At 48.8% G+C, this 21,634-nt stretch overlaps 1 protein-coding gene across 3 annotated transcripts in view; it reads right to left on the bottom strand.

Moving 5' to 3' along the window:
- Positions 1-21,634, bottom strand: part of HOMER1 (homer scaffold protein 1) — a 246,911-nt gene that overhangs the window by 190,697 nt on the left and 34,580 nt on the right. For all 3 annotated transcript variants that reach the window (XM_033929598.1, XM_033929589.1, XM_033929608.1), the window contains exon 2: positions 15,189-15,345. In XM_033929598.1, the coding sequence (XP_033785489.1) occupies positions 15,189-15,345 (157 nt within the window). The remainder of the gene's footprint in view (positions 1-15,188; positions 15,346-21,634) is intronic.

Here is a 21,634-nt window from a genome sequence, read left to right on the forward strand (position 1 = left end):
ACAAAGACTAGAGGACATTCGATGAAGTTACAGGGAGTTACTTTTAAAACCAATCGGAGGAAATTTTTTTTCACTCAGAGAATAGTTAAGCTCTGGAACGCGTTGCCAGAGGATGTGGTAAGAGCGGATAGCATAGCTGGTTTTAAGAAAGGTTTGGACAAGTTCCTGGAGGAAAAGTCCATAGTCTGTTATTGAGAAAGACACGGGGGAAGCCACTGCTTGCCCTGTATCGGTAGCATGGAATATTGCTACACCTTGGGTTTTGGCCAGGTACTAATGACCTGGATTGGCCACCGTGAGAATGGGCTACTGGGCTTGATGGACCACTGGTCTGACCCAGTAAGGCTATTCTTATATTCAATTTGAAGGTCAGAATCTATTACTGGAGATTTAGACAGATGCCTCCTTTTGTGATGGTACCATGATAACTTTCGCCGATCTGTTCGTGATCCCTTTCTTAATCATTGCTAGCATTCTGTTTGCTCTTTTCGCCACCGCTGCATATTGCGCAGAGGCTTCATCGATTTGTGTACCAGTACTCCTAAGTCTTTTCCTGGGGGGTTTCTCCAAGTACCGCCCCGGACATCTTGCATTCGTGTATAAGATTTTTGTTACCGACATGCATCACCTTACACTTATCCACGTTGAACCTCATCTGCCATGTTGCGGCCCATTTCTCGAGCATTTTTATGTCACGTTGCAGATGTTCGCAATCCTCCCGTGTCTTCACTACTCGGAATAACTTCGTATTGTCTGAAAATTTAATTACCTCACTCATCGTACCAATTTCCAGATGATGACTGGTGTCAAGAACCAGGAGAATGCATTAATGACACAGTGCTGGTACCGGCATCCCCAGTGGTATTATGCTCAGGCTGGGCCAGTACCGGCAGAGTCGCTGTCGGGGTAAATATTTTAAATATATCCCCATACTCCACACGAAAGAAAGCTTTGAACTGCTCTCTTAAAGTGGGCACTGGTACCTGTGACTTTGATGCCTGTACCATTGGTGTCGCGATTCGTTCCCAAGAGGATGACTCAGATGATGATGCGCCTCTGGAGTTGGAAATGAGTCACATAAGGAGTTTTTGCTTGGCCGGCATGACTGGACTCAATGCCTTAGTGGCCTGCGACCCCACCTGGGAAGCTGGTAACTTTCTCTGGCTTACCAGATGGAGCAAGAGGCTGCGACGCCGGAGTTGATGCTGGTGCATCGGTCAGTGCCTTCAGTGCCAGTGATTTGGATGTTGATGGATGCGAAGGTTCCTCCCCCTGCATGCCAGCACCGAACAATTGCTATTGTTGAAGGCAGCAGCTTTTTATGGGGAGTTTCTTGAGGGTGGAACAATGTGCACAAGTGTCAATGCGATGTTCTGGTCCGAGACACTGGATGCACCAAACTGTGAAGGTCAGTGACGGAAATTGTCCTCTGGCACCTGCTGCACTTCTTAAACCCTGTTAACGGATGAGACACTGAAGAAGAAAAAACCCTTATCCAAATCAAAATCGAAAGGCTGAGGCAAGAATGGAGGCCCCGCCGATGAGCCTTAAGGCGAAAAAAACCAGGGAAAATTAATTTATTATTTTTTTTACCAGTACAAAGCAGGTATGAAAAGAAAAGAAATAAAGAAAAAGTAAATAAACCCGGGAAGGCAAGGCAAAAAAGAACAAACGTTCAAAGACACGACTTCTTAGCTCTGCGGAAAACTAAGAACTGAGGAGCCGCACACCTACGTTGGGCGGGAAGGCACTCGAGCATACGCGATGCAGTTAGTCGCGGACTTTCTAAAGTTCTTGAAGTGCCGGTGCACTTTTGCAGCTGTCCGTACCGGGGCTCCATGGATGTCACCCACATGTGAGAATATGCTGCCTGCTTGTCCTGGGATAATTAAAAGACTGCTGAAGACAAACTATTTGTAGCAGTCTGTTTTTCATAAAAACTACCTAGGTGTAGACGGCGTATAAATTTTTTAAATACATACCGTATATACTCAAATATAAACCCATCTGAATATAAACCAAAGTAACCCCCCCCAAAAAAAAAAGGAGGGGGAAGGTTGACTCAAATATAAACCGAACTCACATCAGTCTTGAGTGGCCTAGTGGTAAGAGATGCTGCCTCATGTATGTTCAATCCCATCCTGCTAAAGTAAACACCAAAAAGTCCAACAGGACAGAGAACCCATGGGTATAAAGAACGGACAATGAGCACTCCACTGAAGAACACTGATGTAAAACCAACTTGTTTATTTATTTCATAAAAGGACACAAGCAGAAGCTGTGGACCCGACACAGCACTGTGTTTCGGCATTCATCCTACTCCTTGTGACTCTGGGCAAGTCATTTAATCTCTCTATTACCCCAGGTACCACAGTTAGATTATGAGTCTGCAAGGACAGATAGGGAAAATACTTAAGAGTACCGTATTTTCTTGCATATAACGCGCGCGTTATACGTGGTTTTTACGTACCGCGCATACCCTTGCACGTTATACGCGTGAGCACGTTGTACAAAATTTTTTTTACATAGTTCCCCCCCCCCGATGTCTGATTCACCCCCCCCGCAGGACCGCTCACACCCCCACCCCGAAGGACCGCTCGCACGCACCCGCACCCCCACCCCGAAGGACCGCTCGCACCCCCACAGCCTCCCGACCCCCCCATCATGTAGAAGCTCCTACCGGTGTCCTGCTGCTTCCTCTTGGCGGTCCCGACACCCGACACGATCGGGGCAAGAGGGAGCTCAAGCCCTCTTGCCCCAGCCAACCGCGGCACCCCCGACACGATCGGGGCAAGAGGGAGCTCAAGCCCTCTTGCCCCCCCCGACTCCCCGACACGATCGGGGCAAAAGGGAGCCCAAGCCCTCTTGCCCCGCCGACTCCCCAACTCCCCGACAATATCGGGCCAAGAGGGAGCCCAAGTCCTCCTGGCCCTGGCGACACCCCCCCCCCCCGCTAGTTGTTCGGGCCAGGAGGGAGCCCAAACCCTCCTGGCCACGGCGACCCCTACCCCCACCCCGCACTACATTACGGGCAGGAGAGATCCCAGGCCCTCCTGCCCTCGACGCAAACCCCCCCCTCCCCCCAACGACCGCCCCCCCAGCCGACCCTCGACCCCCCTGGCCGACCCCCACGACACCCCCACCCCCCTTCCCCATACCTTAGTGTAGTTGGCCGGACAGACGGGAGCCAAACTCGCCTGTCCGGCAGGCAGCCAACGACGGAATGAGGCCGGATTGGCCCATCCGTCCCAAAGCTCCGCCTACTGGTGGGGCCTAAGGCGCCTGGGCCAATCAGAATAGGACCGGGAGCCTTAGGTCCCTCCTGGGGGCGGGGCCAGAGGCACATGGGCCCAACCTGACCATGTGCCCAAGGCCCCGCCCCCAGGAGGGACCTAAGGCTCCCGGTCCTATTCTGATTGGCCCAGGCGCCTTAGGCCCCACCAGTAGGCGGAGCTTTGGGACGGATGGGCCAATCCGGCCTCATTCCGTCGTTGGCTGCCTGCCGGACAGGCGAGTTTGGCTCCCGTCTGTCCGGCCAACTACACTAAGGTACGGGGAAGGGGTGTGAGGGTGTCGTGGGGGTCGGCCAGGGGGGTCGCGGGTCGGCTGGGGGGGCGGTCGGAGGTTCTTGGGGGGGGCGGTCGTTGGTGGGAGGGGGGTTTGCGTCAAGGGCAGGAGGGCCTGGGATCCCTCCTGCCCGTAATGTAGTGCGGGGTGGGGGTAGGGGGTCACCGTGGCCAGGAGGGTTTGGGCTCCCTCCTGGCCCGAGCAACTAGCGGGGGGGGGGTCGTCAGGGCCAGGAGGACTTGGGCTCCCTCCTGGCCTGATACTGTCGGAGAGTTGGGGAGTCGGCGGGGCAAGAGGGCTTGGGCTCCCTTTGCCCCGATCGTGTGTTCTTTTGCAAGAAGAGAAAAGAAGAAATCATCTTTGCTGTCTGCTGCCTGCCAGGTGCATTCTGGACTTGTTTACAAGAACTCTGTGTTTCTTCAGTCAAGGACATCTGCCTGGCTCAGCTCCTGAGAAAGTTGTACAAGAAATTAGCTTCCATGATCGGTATGTATCTCTCTGTTATCTACTGAGGCACCTCTCTGGAAGGTTGGTAAACGAAGATACAGAATGGCTACTAATTGGTGAAAGACTACTAGTTGGGATTGTTTCTGGATTGGTCAGGAGGAAGTCATCTGATGAGAACTAAGAAGAAGGTATCTAATTATTATTATTCTGTGCTGAGGTATAAGGAAGCTTGCACCTTAACATAGGACTCTCTGCACACCTTCTATAATTATTAAGACCTGATAAATACCTCTTGTGACTTAGCTCTCTGTATGAGAGTGAAAAGGAAACAAAGAACTGTTCATGACCCAGATCTGGATTCCCACACATAAGGAAACTGTTGCAGACATAATTTACTGTTCCTAATCAGAAGAATTTCCACATCTGCTAAGCGGAGGAAAGAAACGGATTCCTTCTCCCCGATTTTGCTGAGGCCTGATCTAAGTGTCGAGAATAAGGAATTATCTATCTTTTCAGCTGGGTTAGAGAGAATTCTATTGTTTGGGATAAGGTTACTTAGGTCCCATGGTGATAAGCTCTATTTTTAGATTGCTGGTATTCAGGAATTATTATTATAAGGAATTACTTAGTGTATAAGAATTAGTATTTGCTCATTTAACTCAGGGATTATTGTGTAATGATTATGTAATGAGATATATGTTTGTACAGAGACATTGTGAACAATAATTAGTTATTATTTACTGCTGGCTTGTGAATTATATTTTTCTATTTCTATAATAAAATATTTCATATAGCCCTGGTCTCTATTCTTAGTATAAACTGGCAAAATTACATAATCCGTGGAAAGGTATTTATGGTTTCCCTAGCAACTAAGATGCATGTGATTTGTTTATTTAGCAATCATTTGTAATACCCATAAATCTACCTACAATACCCTTGGGGGATTGTGGGCTGCTTGCTGTGGGTATGTGGCATGTCCACCGCAGAGAAAGCAATGTTACTTACCGTAACAGTTATTATCCAGGGACAGCAGGCAGCTATTCTCACTAGTGGGTGACATCATCCAACGGAGCCCCGATGCGGACGTCTCACAAGCATACTTGCTTGTAGAAACTTTAGAAGTTTCCAGTCGCCCGCACCGCGCATGCGCGAGTGCCTTCCCACCCAATGCACTGGGCGCGTCTCCTCAGTTCAGATAGCTAGCAGAGAAGCCAACCCAGGGGAGGTGGGTGGGATGTGAGAATAGCTGCCTGCTGTCCCTGGATAACAACTGTTATGGTAAGTAACATTGCTTTATCCCAGGATAAGCAGGCAGGTATTCTCACTAGTGGGTGACCTCCAAGCTAACCACAATGGGATGGAGGGAGAGTTAGCAACTTAGGAGAATAAAATCTGTAACACAGTTTGGCCAAACTGTCCATCCTGTCTGGAGAAAGTATCCAGACAATAATGAGAAGTGAAGTGATGAACCGAGGATCAAGTGGCAGCTTTACAAATCTCCACAATCGGAGTCGATCTGAGGAAAGCTACAGAAGCTGCCATCGCTCTGATCTTATGGGCTGTGATTTTTCTGTCAAGGGGCAATCCAGCCTGGGCAGAGCAGAAAGAGTTACAAGCCGCCATCCAGTTGGAGATGGTACGCTGAGAGATAGGATGTCCCAACTTGTTCAGATCAAAGGAGATGAAAAGTTGAGGAGCAGTTCTGTGTGGCTTGGTGCGTTTCAGGTAGAAAGCCCAAGCATGTGTACAGTCCAGAGTGTGAAGAGCTGATTCTCCAGGATGAGAATGAGGCTTTGGAAAAAACACTGGAAGAAAAATGGATTAATTGAGATGAAATTCCGAGACCACTTTAGGAAGGAATGTAGGATGAGTGCGAAGCATCACCTTGTCATGATGGAACACTGTGAAAGGTGGATCCGCAACGAAAGGTTGAAGCTCACTAACTCGACGAGCAGAAGTGAGGCCAATGAGAAACACCACTGTCCAAGTGAGATACCTGAGATGAGCCTTGTGAAGAGGCTCAAATGGAGGTTTCATAAGCTGAGAAAGAACAACAGTGAGGTCCCAAACCACTGGAGGCGGTTAGAGAGGAGGATTGACATGGAAAAGTGAATCTGGAAACCATAGGATAAGCAGAGAGAGGTTTCCCTTGAAGAGGCTGATGAAAAGCAGCAATTGCACTCAGATAGACTCGGATCGATGTAGACTTGAGGCCAGAATGAGATAGGTGCAAAAAATAGTCCAAAACAGAGGACAAGGAGGCATGTTGAGGCTCCGTATGCCGAGAAAAACACCAAGTAGAAAAGCTAGCCCATTTTTGGGAATAGCAGTGTCTAGTAGCGGGCTTCCGTGAAGCTTCCAAAACATCCTGCACAGGTTGTGAAAACTGAAGGGGAGTGACGTTGAGAGGAACCAAGCTGTCAGGTGTAGAGACTGCAGGTTGGGATGAAGCAGAGACCCCTGAAGCTGTGTAAGCAGAGAGGGAAATACTGGCAGAAGAAAGGGCTCCCTGCTGCTGAGTTGAAGTAGAAGGGAGAATCAAGGTTGTCTGGGCCACCGAGGAGCAATCAGAATCATGGTGGCATGGTCCGACTTGAGCTTGACGAGCAGCTTTTGAATGAGAGGAAACGGAGGAAACGCATACAGAAAGAGAGTCCTCCAGTCCAGAAGAAAAGCAGCTGCCTCGAGGCAATGAGGAGTGTAGATCCTGGAGCAGAACTGAGGCAGTTTGAAATTGTGGGGGGCTGCGAAGAGGTCTATCTGAGGTAACAAAAATCTCATGCACGAATACAGGATGTCCAGGGCGGTACTTGGAGAGACCTCCCAGGAAAGGGACTTGGGAGTTCTGATCGACAAGTCGATGAAGCCTTCCACACAATGTGCTGCAGCAGAAAAAGGGCAAACAGAATGCTAGGAATGATAAAGAAGGGGATCATGAACGGATCAGAGAAGGTATCATGCCGCTGTACCGGGCCATAGTACGCCCTCACCTGGAGTACTGCGTCCAGCACTGGTCGCTGTACCTGAAGAAGGACACGGTACTACTTAAAAGGGTCCAGAGAAGAGCGACTAAGATGGTTAAGGGGCTGGAGGAGCTGCCGTACAGCGAAAGATTAGAGAAACTGGGCCTCTTCTCTCTCGAACAGAGGAGATTGAGAGTGGACATGATCAAAACATTCAAGGTACTGAAGGGGATAGACTTAGTAGATAAGGACAGGTTGTTCACTCTCTCCAAGGTAGGGAGAACAAGAGGGCACTCTCTAAAGTTGAAAGGGGATAGATTCCGTACAAACGCAAGGATCATATCCAATTGGCGTTTGATTAGTGTTTCCATAGGTTTACTCACTATCAATGTGAGACTCACCGGTCTATAATTCTCAGCCTCTGTCCTGCATCCCTTTTTGTGGAGTGGAATGACGTTAGCCATTTTCCAATCCAACAGGACTCTTCCTGTACTTAGGGAAAGATTGAAGAGCACGGATAACGGTTCCGCCAGAACGTCACTCAACTCCCTGAGCACCCTGGGTGTAGTTTGTCTGGTCCCATAGCTTTGTTCACTTTGAGTCTTGATAGCTCCTCATAGACACTGCTGGGTGTAAACTCGAAATTTCGAAACGAAATTCCGAGTTTTCCCTCGTCGGCAGCTGAGGGCCAGATCCCGGCGCCTCGCAAGTGAAGACCTGACTACCGTTTTGACCGCTTTTGACTTTGCCAGATAGTCTTCTTTGGATTCTCGCTTCCCTGATTGTTTGTAGAGGATGAACGCTCTTTTCTTCTTTTTTATGAGGTCTGAGATCTCCGCAGAGAACCACTGTGGTCTATTGTTTCTTCGCCGTTTACTTACTGATTTGACATAGCGGTTGGTTGCTTCGTGTAAGGATGATTTCAGAGTTGACCACATTACCTCTACATTATCTGTTTCGGCATGGTTTTGCAGTGCCCGATGGACAAAATCTCCCATGCTTTCGAAGTTTGTACCCTTAAAGTTGAGGACCTTGGTTGATGTGTTTGACTTAGTGAAACCTTTCCTGAGGTTGAACCATATCATGTTGTGGTCACTGGAGGCCAACATATTGCCTACCAAGACCTCTGTGACACTTTCTCCGTTGGTGAGTATTAGGTCTAGTATCGCCTGATCCCTAGTGGGCTCTAATACCATTTATCTGAGTCTCGCTCCCTTTATAGAGGTTAATAGCTTCCTGCTGCCGCTGGTCGTAGCGGAAAGATTGTTCCAATCCACATCAGGCATATTGAAGTCTCCTAACAATACTGTGTCTCCACAGTTGCTCAGCTTCTTGACACAGAGGAAGACAGCCTGCTCCCCCTTGCTTGTTGATGTAATACATGGCCACTTGATTGTTTGGACAAGGAGGACTTGGTTGGAAAGATGATCCTGAAATGTTTTTAGGGCATTGTAAATTGCCCACAATTCTAACAGATTGATGTGAAATGTCTTTTCTTGATCAGACCATGGTCCCTAAGTCCGGAGGCCATCCAGGTGAACTCCCCATGCATACATGGAGGCATCTGTTGTGAGTACTTTCTGATGTGGAGGGATGTGAAATAGCAATCCCTCTGGAGAGATTTGCTGGATTCAACCACCACTGAAGAGATTTACAAAGCAAGGTGACTTTGATGTGTTGGGATAAGGAACAGTTGCCCGAGACCACTGAGATGCCAGGCTCCACTGAGCTGATCTGAGATGAAGTCAAGTGAAGGGAATTACATGAACTATGGATGCCATGTAACCCATGAGACGCATCATTTATCTTGCTGAGATGTTCTTTAGAGAGGACACAAGTACAAAGTTGAAGCAAGATATTTTGTCTTTGTTGGGATAAGAAAGCTTGTAGAAGAGTTGTGTTGAGCAAGGCTCCTATGAACTCCCAACACTTGAGTGGGTTGAAGATAAGACTTCTGGAAAATTTACTTCGAGCCCTAGAAGTTGGAGAAAAGTTATGGTCACTTGTGCAGCTGAGTGCACTGTTTGAGGCGATGCAGCTTTTACCAACCAATCGTCTAGACAAGGAGACACTTGTAACCCACGGGAGTGCAAGGTTGCTGCTACCACCACTAGACACTTTGTGAATACTCTTGGAGATGAAGCAAGGCCAAATGGTAGAACTTTGTATTGAAAATGACAATGACCTACATGAAAAAAGAAACTTTCTATGGTTCGGATGGATGGGAATGTGTGTGTAGGCCTCTTTGAGTCTAGAGAGCATAGCCAACTGTTTGGTTCTAGAAGTGGGTAGAGTGTCCACGGGGATAGTATGTGAAACCTTTCTTTGACCAAATATTTATTGAGAGCTCGGAGGCTGAGAATGGGTTGAAGATCTCCAGTCTATGGAATTAGGAAATATCTGGAGTAGAACCCCTAATTTTCCTGGGAAGGGGGTACTGACTCTATGGCATTCAGTTGAAGAAGAGATTCAATTTCCTGAAGAAGGGACATCTGTTAAGATATGAAAGAGAACTCTTGGAGTGTTGTCTGGAGGAATGGTGATAAAATGAAGACCGTAACCCTCCTATATGACTTTGAGGACTCAGGTGTCTGTGGTAATGAGAGTCCAGCATTGATGATATAAAAGAAGTCAGCCTCTGATGGGTTGAGAAGGTGGCTCAGATGGGGGTATAACGGCTATGCTTTCAAGAAGCATGTCAAAAAGACAGCTGTTTTTTGAGGAGCTGAAGTCTGAGGCTTCTGTATCTTCTGTAGTGGGGGTTTGGAAGAGGATGAAGTAGTTGGATAACACCTCTTATAGGAAGAGGAAGCAGGTCTCTGGGAAGACTTAGATGGCTGAGTCTTAGCCTTGCAGCCCATTAAGATGTTCTAGCTTTGTTCATGTCGCGTAAGTCTTTAGATGGCATCCTCAACTTTGACCCCAAAAAGTTCTTCACCAAGATGGAATATTTGCTAGATGATCTTGAACGTTATGTCTATGTCAGAGGCTCACAGCCATGCAAGACGTCTCATAGCAACAGACATAGCCAATGCTCTGGATGTCACATCAAATGCATCGAAAGCTGATCTTTCCATAAACTTTCTGATCTGGAGTAGGCTATAAGTAGTCTCCTTACGTCTGTCCCCGGCAAGATGATTGAATCACTGATCAAGGATAGCATAGTTCAGCACTTGGACACACACGACTTGATGAAACTCAGTCAACATGGATTCAGGAAAGGGAAATCGTGTTTGACGAATTTACTCCAATTCTTTGAGACCGTGAACAAGCAAATTGATAGTGGAAAGCCGGTGGACATAATATACTTGGACTTCCAGAAAGCATTTGACAAAGTTCCACATGAAAGACTTCTCAGGAAACTACAAAGCCATGGCATAGAGGGAGATATACAAAGATGGATAGGCAAATGGCTGGAAAATAGGAAGCAGAGAGTGGGCATAAATGGGAAGTTCTCCGACTGGGAGAAAGTGACTAGTGGTGTACCCCAGGGCTCGGTACTTGGGCCGATCCTTTTTAATATTTATATCAATGACCTGGAAAACGGAACATCCAGTGAGATCATCAAGTTTGCAGACGACACAAAACTCTGCCGGGAAATCAGATCGCAGGAGGACAGTGAGGAACTCCAGAGCGATTTGTGTCGGATAGAAAACTGGGCGGAGAAATGGCAGATGAAGTTCAATGTGGAGAAATGCAAGGTAATGCATTTAGGCAGAAAAAATAAGGAATACGAGTACAGAATGTCAGGTGCAACTCTGGGAAAAAGTGAACAAGAAAGGGACCTGGGTGTACTGATAGATAGGACCCTGAAGCCGTCGGCACAATGCGCGGCAGCGGCAAAGAAGGCAAATAGAATGTTGGGCATGATAAAGAAAGGAATCTCGAGTAGATCGGAGAAAGTTATAATGCCGCTTTATAGGGCAATGGTCAGACCCCACTTGGAATACTGCATCCAACATTGGTCTCCCTATCTAAAGAAAGATATAAAACTGCTGGAGAGGGTGCAGAGACGAGCAACTAAACTAGTGAAGGGTATGGAGAAACTGGAATATGAGGATCGACTTAAAACACTGGGATTGTTCTCCCTTGAGAAAAGGAGACTGCGTGGGGATATGATCGAGACCTTCAAAATACTGAAAGGAATCGACAAAATAGAGCAGAGAAGATTATTTACATTGTCCAATTTGACACGGACAAGAGGACATGAAATGAAGCTAAGGGGGGACAAGTTCAGGACTAATATCAGGAAGTTCTGCTTCACACAGAGAGTGGTTGACATCTGGAATACTCTCCCAGGGGAGATTATTGCGGAATCGACAGTCCTAGGCTTCAAAAGCAAACTAGATGCATATCTCCTTGAGAGAGGCATATAAAGATATGGTTGGCTATAAAATAAGCCAGGTGTATACCTGGCAGGGCCTCCGCGTGTGCGGATCACCGGACTTGATGGACCGAAGGTCTGATCCGGAGATGGCGCTTCTTATGTTCTTATGTTCTTATGTTCCTGGAACTCTGAAGACACTCAAATGGGATATATTGTTTGAAATCAGCCAACTTCTTTAGAGTGTTGTTTAAGATAAAATGACATATAGAAGTGTAGCTGCGAACTCTGCTGGTCAACATAGAGTTCTGAAAGAGACAACGCCCAAACTTATCCATGGTGTAGCTTTCAAGACCTGGTAGTGCAGTGGCATATACTCTTGTACTGGAGGATTTTTATGAGTGGAATCAACCAGCAAAGACTAATGTGGCAATTGTGGCTTATCAAAGTCGGACAGGATTGTATTCTGTAGAGAGAATCAATCTTCCTTGGAGCAATGGGAAGGTTGAAAAGAGCTTCCTTACGTAGAATGTGAAGAGGCAATTTTAGAAGTTCTTTAGGAGGTTCATCAAAATTTAACGCTTCAAGTTTTGCTCTGGTTTCAATGTCTGACTCCAGTTTAACAGGCAAAGCTTTCCTCATCTGCCTGATAAATTCTGTGAGTCCTTCTGGAGGAGATCTGTATCATGGCAGTGGAGGAGATGGATCTGATGGGATGCCATACGACTCTGGAGCAGATAACGTGGGTTCAACATCAGAATCAGTGTTTTGTACAGACAGATCAGAATCAATGTTTGGAACTCCAGGAGATGCTCTATAATAAAGAGAAGAAGGATACCTCCTAGTTCGAGGAGTACGATGACTGTGAGAGCATTGAGAAGAGCGCCTTCAATGACATCTGTACCGGTTTGATGAAGATCGACATCAAGAATGTCTAGAGTTTGATTTACGTCAAAGTGAACATGAACTGGTACCATGCAATGCACGCTTAGATTTAGAGAAGCGAGTATTGGTACCATGGGATCTTGATGTCCATTGATGCTTTGATGGAGAGCTGGATTCAATACCCTTGGGCCTCGATATGCCATGCTCAAGCTGGGCTAGTACAGAGGGAGTCAATGTAAGCATCAGTGCTGCATGTAGTTTAAAGAAGTCACAGAGTTCCTTCCAAAAGAACTCCTTCAGATGGTCCTGGAAGGACTGCACCGGTACCGTTGGCTCAACAGCCAGTACCATGCAGTGTGTTGAGGGGTGGGTGACCCTGATGAAGAAGAATGCCCTAAAGCAAAGACAGCCTGCACAGAAGGAAATCGATGATGGCATCAACGCTTGGCATGCATCGAGGGACTCGATTCGGAAGATGCCTGCGATGTTAGTTGGGTAGAGGATGTCTTATTAGCTGGTTTACCTGATGCAGGAATGACGTCAGACGTTGAAGGAGGCGTTGATGCCAGTGCTGTCGGTACCGATGGAATCAATTTGTTGCTGGAGGTCATAGCTGATCCAAACAGCTTCTCTTGTAGGATGCATCAAGCCTTAAGAGAGCGTTTTTGTAAAGTAGAACAGCGGATGCAAGCGTCTACTTGATGCTCCAACCCCAGACATTGAATTCACCAGCTGTGCGGGTCAGTGATGGAGATAAGTCGCTGGCAATAAGTGCAGTTTTTGAAAAACCTAAGAGAAAAAAGCCCGAAGGCCCGCTGGGGAACAAAAATTAAAAGAACGAGGAAAATTACTACTCTTCTTAAAAAGAACCAAAGAAAAAAATACTTCAAATAAAACTAAAATGAAAGAAAACAGAGCCAAAAGGCAAAAAATACATTGATGGGGAAGGCAACTCGATCTGGATAGAGTCCAAAAAACAACTTCTCTGCTCTGCGGAAAATGTGGAACTGAGGAATTGTGCGCCATTGTTGGGTGGGAAAGCACTCGCATGTGCGCGGTGTAGGCAGTCTCAAAGCTTCTTAGAAAAGTTAAAGTGACAGTACACTTTTAGCACTATTCATACCGGACTCCATGGATGATGTCACCCACATCCTATATAATAAAGAGCTAGCCGCGCATGCGCACTCCTTTTTGCGTGTTCTGTGCGCTGTAGGTCTGTGGCCGCAGGAGTGCGCATGGGCGAGTCCCCAGCCTTGACCGCGGCTTGAGGCGGCCGACAGGAGCGGCGGATGGCGGAAGGAGGGCTCATGGTACTGCCGCCGCTGCCGCTCCTGTTCACAGCGGCCTGCACGTCGCCGACTCCCCCGCTCCCGCAAAAACCGCTACCGCTCCTGTTCTTCCCCTCCCTCCAGTCACCGCTGCCATTCCTATTTAAACATGCTACTGAGGTGGACAGCGGCCTGCGAGGTTCACTACAGCCGGCCGCGAACCTCAGCAGGCCGTTTTAAATAGGAATGGCAGCGGTGACAGGAACCATGGATGGAGGGAGGGGAAGAGGAAAAAGAAGGGCCATGGAGCAGGCAGGAAAGGGGGCTGCTTTGGGGGGAGGGGTGTGCTGGAGGGGAAGAGGAAAAAGAAGGGCCATGGAACAGGCAGGAAAGGGGGCTGCTTTGGGGGGAGGGGTGTGCTGGAGGGGAAGAGGAAAAAGAAGGGCCATGGAGCAGGCAGGAAAGGGGGCTGTTTTGATGGGAGGGTTGTGCTGAGTGCAGACAGCAATCATGGGGGGGGGAGGAACAAAAGGGGGCCATGGAGCAGGTAGGCATTGCAGAACAGGGGGAGAGGGAAAGGGAGCTGCTTTGGCAAGCAGGGGGGCCAGGGAGACAGACAGAAAGAAAGACGGACAGACAGGGGACCAGGGAGAGACACAGACACAAAGAATGACAGACAGACAGCGTCCAAAGAGAGAGAGACAAATTTAAAAAACCTAGACGTACAGACATCTACTCTGGGCAGCGGAAGGAAGGCAGTACGGAGTGCTGCTGGAAGTGGCTGCTGGGAGGAGGGCTTCGAGACGCAGAAGACTGTTCCCAAAGCCCCTGCGGAGAGTTGGGCCAACCTCTCCTTCCTCACTGACGCCGAAGAAGCTGCAGGCCCCGCTCCCTCTCGCGCTCTAAGCACTCACAATTGGCTGAAGGGTGTCGTGCCAGTGCTGCAGGTACAAGGGGATGCTTTTGTTGGAGAGGTGTGCTGGGGGGTAGACGGCTTTGCTGGGGGGGAGGGGGAAGACACAAGGGGGTCAGGGAGAGGGAAAGGGGGCTGCTTTGGGGGAAGGGGTATGTTGGGGCGAGACAGCTTTGCTCGGGGGGGGGGAATGACACAAGGACACAGACACAAACAATAATACACAGGGGGCCAGTGAGACAGACAGAAAGGAAGACATTCAGACAGCGTCCAAGGAGAGACAGCCAGCATCTAAGGAGAGACAGCCAGTGTCCAAGGAGAGAAAAACAAATAAACATAGACAGACAGACAGCGGCCAAGGGGAGAGAGAGAAAGAAAGAAAGACAGACACATACATCTATTCTAGCACCCGTTAATGTAACGGGCTTAAAGACTAGTGTGAGAATATGCTGCCTGCTTGTCCAAGGATAATAACACAAACTCAGTAGCAAAATGGTACTAGACTAGGAAATTAAGCACAAAACCCACCTTCTTCAAATGTGACTTAAGAACATAAAAACATAATAGCAGCCTTACTGGGTTAGACCAATGGTCCATCTAGCCCAGTGTCCTGTCTTCACAATGGCCAACCCAGGTCTCAAGTACCTGGTAAAAACTCAAATAGTAGCAACATTCAATACTAAGAATCCAGGGCAAGCAGTGGCTTTCCCCAAAATCTGTCTCAATAGCAGACTATGGACTTTTCCTCCAGAAACTTGTCAAAACCTTTTTTTAAAAGCAGTTAGTTACATTAACCACTTTTACCACATTCTCTGACTTACCTTTGATCCATCCAGACTGATTATCCTATAGACATTTCTTGTGCTATCATAGAAGTACGACACCGTAACTGCATGCTTACTAGTAGGAACCCAGTTTTTCTTGGTGTTTGGATCAATCTGGAAGACATGAGCTCGGGTGCTGAAGATAGGTTGCTCCCTAAAAGGAATAAAGTAAAAATGATCAATTTGATTTGGCTTCAATATTGTTATGCATTATAGATATGGAGTGTTTTCCCATAGAACTGTGTACACTAGTTTACTCTGCACAAGTAATACTGCAAAAAAATTGGATTTATAAGAAACATTAACAATTAAAGGCAAACAAACATGTATCTCTAAGGAACAGTTAACCAAATATAGATGCACAACTGTGCTCTTTTACGCCACACCTCCAACCTCCATCTATTTTCTTTTATTAACATACTATTCATATAAATGAAATATCTTCAGATAGAAGCAGAGCAGAGGAAAGCATAGATAAAAAAGCAATGTTACTTACCGTAACAGTTGTTATCCAGGGACAGTAGGCACTAGTGGGTGACGTCATCCAACGGAGCCCCAATGCGGACATCTCACAAGTATACTTGCTTATAGAAACTTTTAGAAGTTTTGAGTTGCCCAAACCGCACATGCGCGAGTGCCTTCCCGCCTGATGCACCGGGCACGTCTCCTCAGTTCAGATAGCCAGCAGAGAAGCCAACCCAGGGGAGATGGGTGGGACATGAGAATAGCTGCCTGCTGTCCCTGGATAACAACTGTTACGGTAAGTAACATTGCTTTATCCCAGGACAAGCAGGCAGGTATTCTCACTAATCTAATCTAATCTAATCTAAACCTTAAGTTTATATACCGCATCATCTCCATGAGAATGGAGCTCGACACGGTTTACAAGAACTTAAAATAGTGGGTGACCTCCAAGCTAACCCAAATGGGATGGTGGGAGAGTTGGCAACTTAGGAGAATTAATTTTGTAATACTGTTTGGCCAAACTGTCCATCCCGTCTGGAGAAGGTATCCAGACAATAGTGTGAGGTGAAGGTATGAACCGAGGACCAAGTGGCAGCTTTACAAATCTCCTCAATTGGTGTCGATCTGAGGAAAGCTACAGAGGCTGCCATTGCTCTGACCTTATGGGCTGTGACTTTACTGTGAAGGGGTAATCCAGCCTGGGCATAGCAGAAAGAGATACAAGCACCATCCAGTTGGAGATGGTGCGCTTAGAGATAGGGCATCCCAACTGGTTCTGATCGAAGCAGATGAAAAGTTGAGGAGCAGTTCTGTGAGGATTGGTGCGTTCCAGGTAGAAAGCCAAAGCACGTTTACAGTCCAGAGTGTGAAGAGCTGATTCTCCAGGATGAGAATGAGGCTTTGGAAAAAACACAGGAAGAACAATGGATTGATTCAGATGAAATTCCGAGACCACCTTGGGGAGGAATTTGGGATGAGTGCGAAGGACCACCTTGTCATGATGAAACACTGTAAAGGGCGGATCCGTAACCAATGCTTGAAGTTCACTCACTCGACGAGCAGAAGTGAGACCAATGAGAAACGCCACTTTCCAAGTGAGAAATTTCAGAGGAGCCTTGTTAAGAGGTTCAAATGGAGGCTTCATAAGCTGGGAAAGATCAACATTGAGATCCCAAACCACTGGAGACGGTTTGAGGGGAGGATTGACATGGAAAAGTCTTTTCATGAATCTGGAAACCACAGGATGTGCAGAAAGAGGTTTCCCTTGAAGAGGCTGGTGGAAAGCAGCAATTGCACTAAGATGGACTCTGATCGATGTAGACTTGAGGCCAGATTGAGACAGGTGCAAAAGGTAGTCCAAAACAGAGGACAAGGGGGCATGTTGAGGCTCCTTGTAATGAGAAAAACACCAAGTAGAGAATCTAGTCCATTTCTGGGAATAGCATTGTCTAGTAGCAGGCTTCCTTGAAGCTTCCAAAACATCCCGCACAAGCTTGTGAAAACTGAAGGGGAGTTACGCTGAGAGGAACCAAGCTGTCAGATGTAGCGACTGCAGGTTGGGATGAAGCAGAGATCCCTGATGCTGCATAAACAGATGGAAACACTGGTAAAAGGAAGGGCTCCATGCTGCTGAGTTGCCTGGGCCACCGAGGAGCAATCAGAATCATGACCAGCTTGACCAGAGTTTTTGAATGAGAGGAAACGGAGGAAACGCATACAGAAAGAGATTCACCCAGTCCAGAAGAAAAGCATCTACTTTGAGACGATAAGGAGTGTAGATCCTGGAGCAGAACCGAGGCAGTTTGAAGTTGTGGGGAGCTGCAAAGAGGTCTATCTGAGGCGTTCCCCACAGGGAGAAGATGTGATGAAGGGGCGTGGAATGGAGAGTCCATTCATGAGGCTGGAGAAGACGACCAAGTTGTCCGCCAAGGCATTGTCCGCCCCCTGAATGTAGACAGCTTTGAGGAAGGTGTTGTGGCGAATCGCCCAATCCCAAACTTTCAGAGCTTCCTGACAGAGGGAGGCCGATCCCGTGCCTCCCTGCTTGTTGACATAATACATGGCGACCTGATTGTCCGTGCAAATGAGAACCACCATGTCGTGAAGCAGATGCTGAAAAGCAGTGAGAGCATTGAAAATCTCCCTGAGTTCCAGGAGATTGATATGGCACAGACGATCCGCACTCGTCCAATAGCCCTGGGTGCGGAGACCATCCAGATGAGCCCCCCAAGCATAGTTCGAGGAGTCGGTCGTGAGGACCTTCTGATGGGGAGGCATGTGAAACAACAAACCTCTGGAAAGATTGGAAGAGAGCATCCACCAACGAAGCGGCTGTAGCAGAGGAGTGACCTGAATGTGTCGAGTCAGAGGGTCGGAGATCTGCGACCATTGAGACGCCAGGGTCCACTGAGGAATCCGCAGGTGAAGTCTGGCAAAAGGAGTCACGTGAACTGTAGAGGCCATGTGGCCCAGGAGCACCATCTTGTGTCTCGCCGAGATGGACGGGCAAGAGGAGACCGAGTAACAAAGATGAAGAAGAGCCGCCAGGCGTTGAGGAGGAAGGAACGCTCCGAGTTGAATAGTATCCAGAACAGCTCCGATGAAGGGAAGAGTCTGTGAAGGTTGTAGATGGGATTTGGGAAAGTTGATCTCGAATCCCAGACTCTGCAGAAACCAGATCATCTTCTAAGTGGCCTGGACGACACCCTGAGATGTGGAATCCTTGATGAGTCAGTCGTCGAGGTAGGGAAACACCTGCAGACCATGGTTCCTGAGTGCTGCGGCTACCACAACCAGGCACTTGGTGAAGACTCTGGGTGATGAAGCTAGGCCGAAAGGGAGCACTCTGTACTGAAGATGAAGATGCCCCACCCGAAATCTGAGGTATTGACGGGAGGCCGGATGGATGGGAATATGAGTGTAGGCCTCCTTGAGATCCAGAGAGAATAACCAGTCGTTCTGCTCGAGGAGGGGATAGAGAGAAGCCAGGGTCAACATGCGAAACTTCTCCCTGACCAGAAACTTGTTGAGCACCCTGAGGTCCAAAATACGACGTAGGTCGCCCGTCTTCTTCGGAACAAGGAAATACCGGGTGTAAAAACCCTTGTTCTGTTGGTCCACAGGGACCGGCTCGACGGCACGAAGCCAGAGCAAAGCCTGAGCTTCCTGAAGAAGAAGGGCGGTCTGGCTTAAGTTGGGAGGATACTCTCTTGGAGGATGTTCCGGAGGAATTTGATGGAACTGAAGAGAGTATCCCTCTCTTACGATGGAAAGGACCCAGAGGTCGGTGGTAATAGTCGTCCATCGATGGTAAAAGTGATGGAGACGACCTCCAATGGGAAAAAACGGGGAGGGCAGAATGATGGAAGTTATGCTCCCTACGAGACAGTCAAAAAGGCTGGGGAGCCTTGGGGACAGCAGAAGGTTGAGGCTTTTGTTGGGGCTTCTGCTGGTGCTGCCTCTTCACAGGCGGACAGATGGTGGGTGCCTGCTTCGGCGGATAGCGCCTCTGATAGATCATAGGCGGGCGAGACAGACGAGCAATAGCAGGCTTGGGCTTCTGGCGGAGAATAGATTGAAAAGACTTTTCATGTTTTGACAGCTTCTCCTTCGCCGCCTCGATAGACTCGTCGAAAAGGTCTGCTCCCACACAGGGAACGTTCGCCAGCCTGTCCTGGAGATTTGGGTCCATATCAATGGTCTGGAGCCACACCAGGCGTCTCATGGCCACCAAACAAGCAGCAGCTCTGGCCGAGAGTTCAAAAACGTCGTAAGACGATTGCCTCATCTGGGACAACGACGCCAGGACCTCCGAGTACTCGAAGTGATCCTGAGAGTCCAGATAGGGCAAAAACTTCTGAAGAATGGAGAGAAAAAACTCAAAGAAGGTCGCAAAATGAAAACTGTAATTCAGGACTCGAGAAGCCATCATCGAGTTCTGGTAGATGCGCCTGCCAAATCTGTCCATGGTTTTGCCCTCCCGGCCAGGAGTTGTGGAGGCATAGACCTAGTAGGGATGAGACCGCTTCAAGGAGGATTCAACCAAGAGAGACTAGTGAGAGAGCTGCGCCCCGTCGAAGCCCTTATGGTGCACCGTGCGATACCTGGCATCCAACTTCCCTGGGACCGCGGGGATGGAGTACGGAGTCTCGAATCATCTCATGAAAGTCTGGTCCAGAAGCTTATGGAGAGGCAGACAGAGAGACTCAGCAGGAGGTTGAGGAAGATGCATCGTCTCCAAATACTCTTTAGAAAACTTGGAACCCGAATCCAGGGTGTTATCCAGATCCACTGCCATCTGCCTCAGGAAGGACGAGAAGGACAACTGGTCAGCCAGGGCCGGGCCTCGAGACGGACTCGAAGAAGACGAAGCGGCCTGGTCCGCTGAGGCCGAGGACCGGCAAGGAGAGAACGAACCCCCGAAGTACTCGAGTTCCGGCATAGGAGGAGGAGGCGAGTAATCCGGTGAAAACTCCCGAAAAGGCTGCTTACGACGAGGCGAGGCATGCCTCAAAGAATACCTCGATGAATGCCTCGATGAATGTCTCGAGCGACGACCAGAACTGTGTCGAGAAGCAGGCCTCGAGCGTCGAGGCAAGCGAAGCCCAGACGAGGCAGCCATTGAGTAGATGGGGCTGGAGGCTGTGGATCGAAGCAGCAGAGGCTGAGACGAAGCCCCACGAGGCACTCCCCAACGCTTGAGGCTCGGCATCGAGGAGGAAGGTTCCGTTCCAGGCAAGGTGGGTGCGCCATGCATTGAGGGTATCGGTTCCAAAGGTGGCATGGGCAAAGACTCTGCTCCTTGCGAGGCATGCCCCGAAGCCAGACCAGACACTCGCCGAGACTCTGCTCCCAGCAGCGAGAGTGTGCGTCGAGGAGGCACCGGAGGCGGCTCGACCTCGCGGGAGGCTTCCGCATGCCCAGGCTGGATTTGGGAGAGAAGCATCGGCCCAATCTTAGTAAAGAGCTCGACAAATCGCTTCTCCATCATGGCATGGAACGAAGCCGGCAAAGAGTGATCCGCATCCGCAATGTGACCTCCAGCACGGACATCGCTAACTTGGCCGCACGGGGGCTTGGGCTTAGAAGCCTTGGGCACCTTGAGCACCACTGGAGGAATGGGAGGCTGCGTTACCTGACCTGAGGAGACGGCGGAAGGCACCGCAGCAGGCACGAACGAGGCAGGCTTGAGCAGACTCGAGGCCGAAGAAGCTGAAGCGGAAGTCGAAGGCGTGGCGCTCTGCGACGCGGGCAGCTCCGGCGACGCCTCAATGCTGAACAGCGACTCCCACAAAATGCAGCGACGCTTAAAAGCACAAGCTGTAAGTGTGGAGCAAGGCCGGTACGATTTCGGAAGATATTGAGGCCCTAGACACTGAAGACAGCGTCGATGAGGGTCCGTCAACGAAATCGTGCGCTGGCACTTGACACACTTTTTAAAACCGTAACAGGCCGGGACATACGCCGAAAAAGCTCCGCCACAAGATCGAAGCCGCGGGGCCGCAGCCGCAGGGCCTGCCCGGTCGAACAAAATGTTTTTGGTTTTTTTTTTAAAAACAAGAAAACGCAACGTGAGCCAACGATAATGAGCAAAGTAAAACTCAAAACCGCGGGCACAGAAGGCACAAGTGAAGGGACTTCGTGCAGAGAGTTGAAGACGGACTTCTCAGCTCCGCGGAAGAGAAAGAACAGAGGAGATGCGCCAGGTGCATCGGGCGGGAAGGCACTCGCGCATGCGCGGTGTGGGCAACTCGAAACTTCTAAAAGTTTCTACAAGCAAATATGCTTGTGAGTTGTCCGCATCGGGACTCCGTTGGATGACGTCACCCACTAATGAGAATACCTGCCTGCTTGTCCTGGGATAACCTTTTTTTACATTCAAATTACTCATTCAAATTTACTATAAATTAATATTGCCTGCTCAGGTTAAGAAAGTTAGGGCTACTACTACTCCTTTTACAAAGTCACAGCAGAAATTC

The sequence above is a fragment of the Geotrypetes seraphini genome, chromosome 1 (assembly GCF_902459505.1).
Source record: "Geotrypetes seraphini chromosome 1, aGeoSer1.1, whole genome shotgun sequence".
NCBI lineage: Eukaryota > Metazoa > Chordata > Amphibia > Gymnophiona > Dermophiidae > Geotrypetes > Geotrypetes seraphini.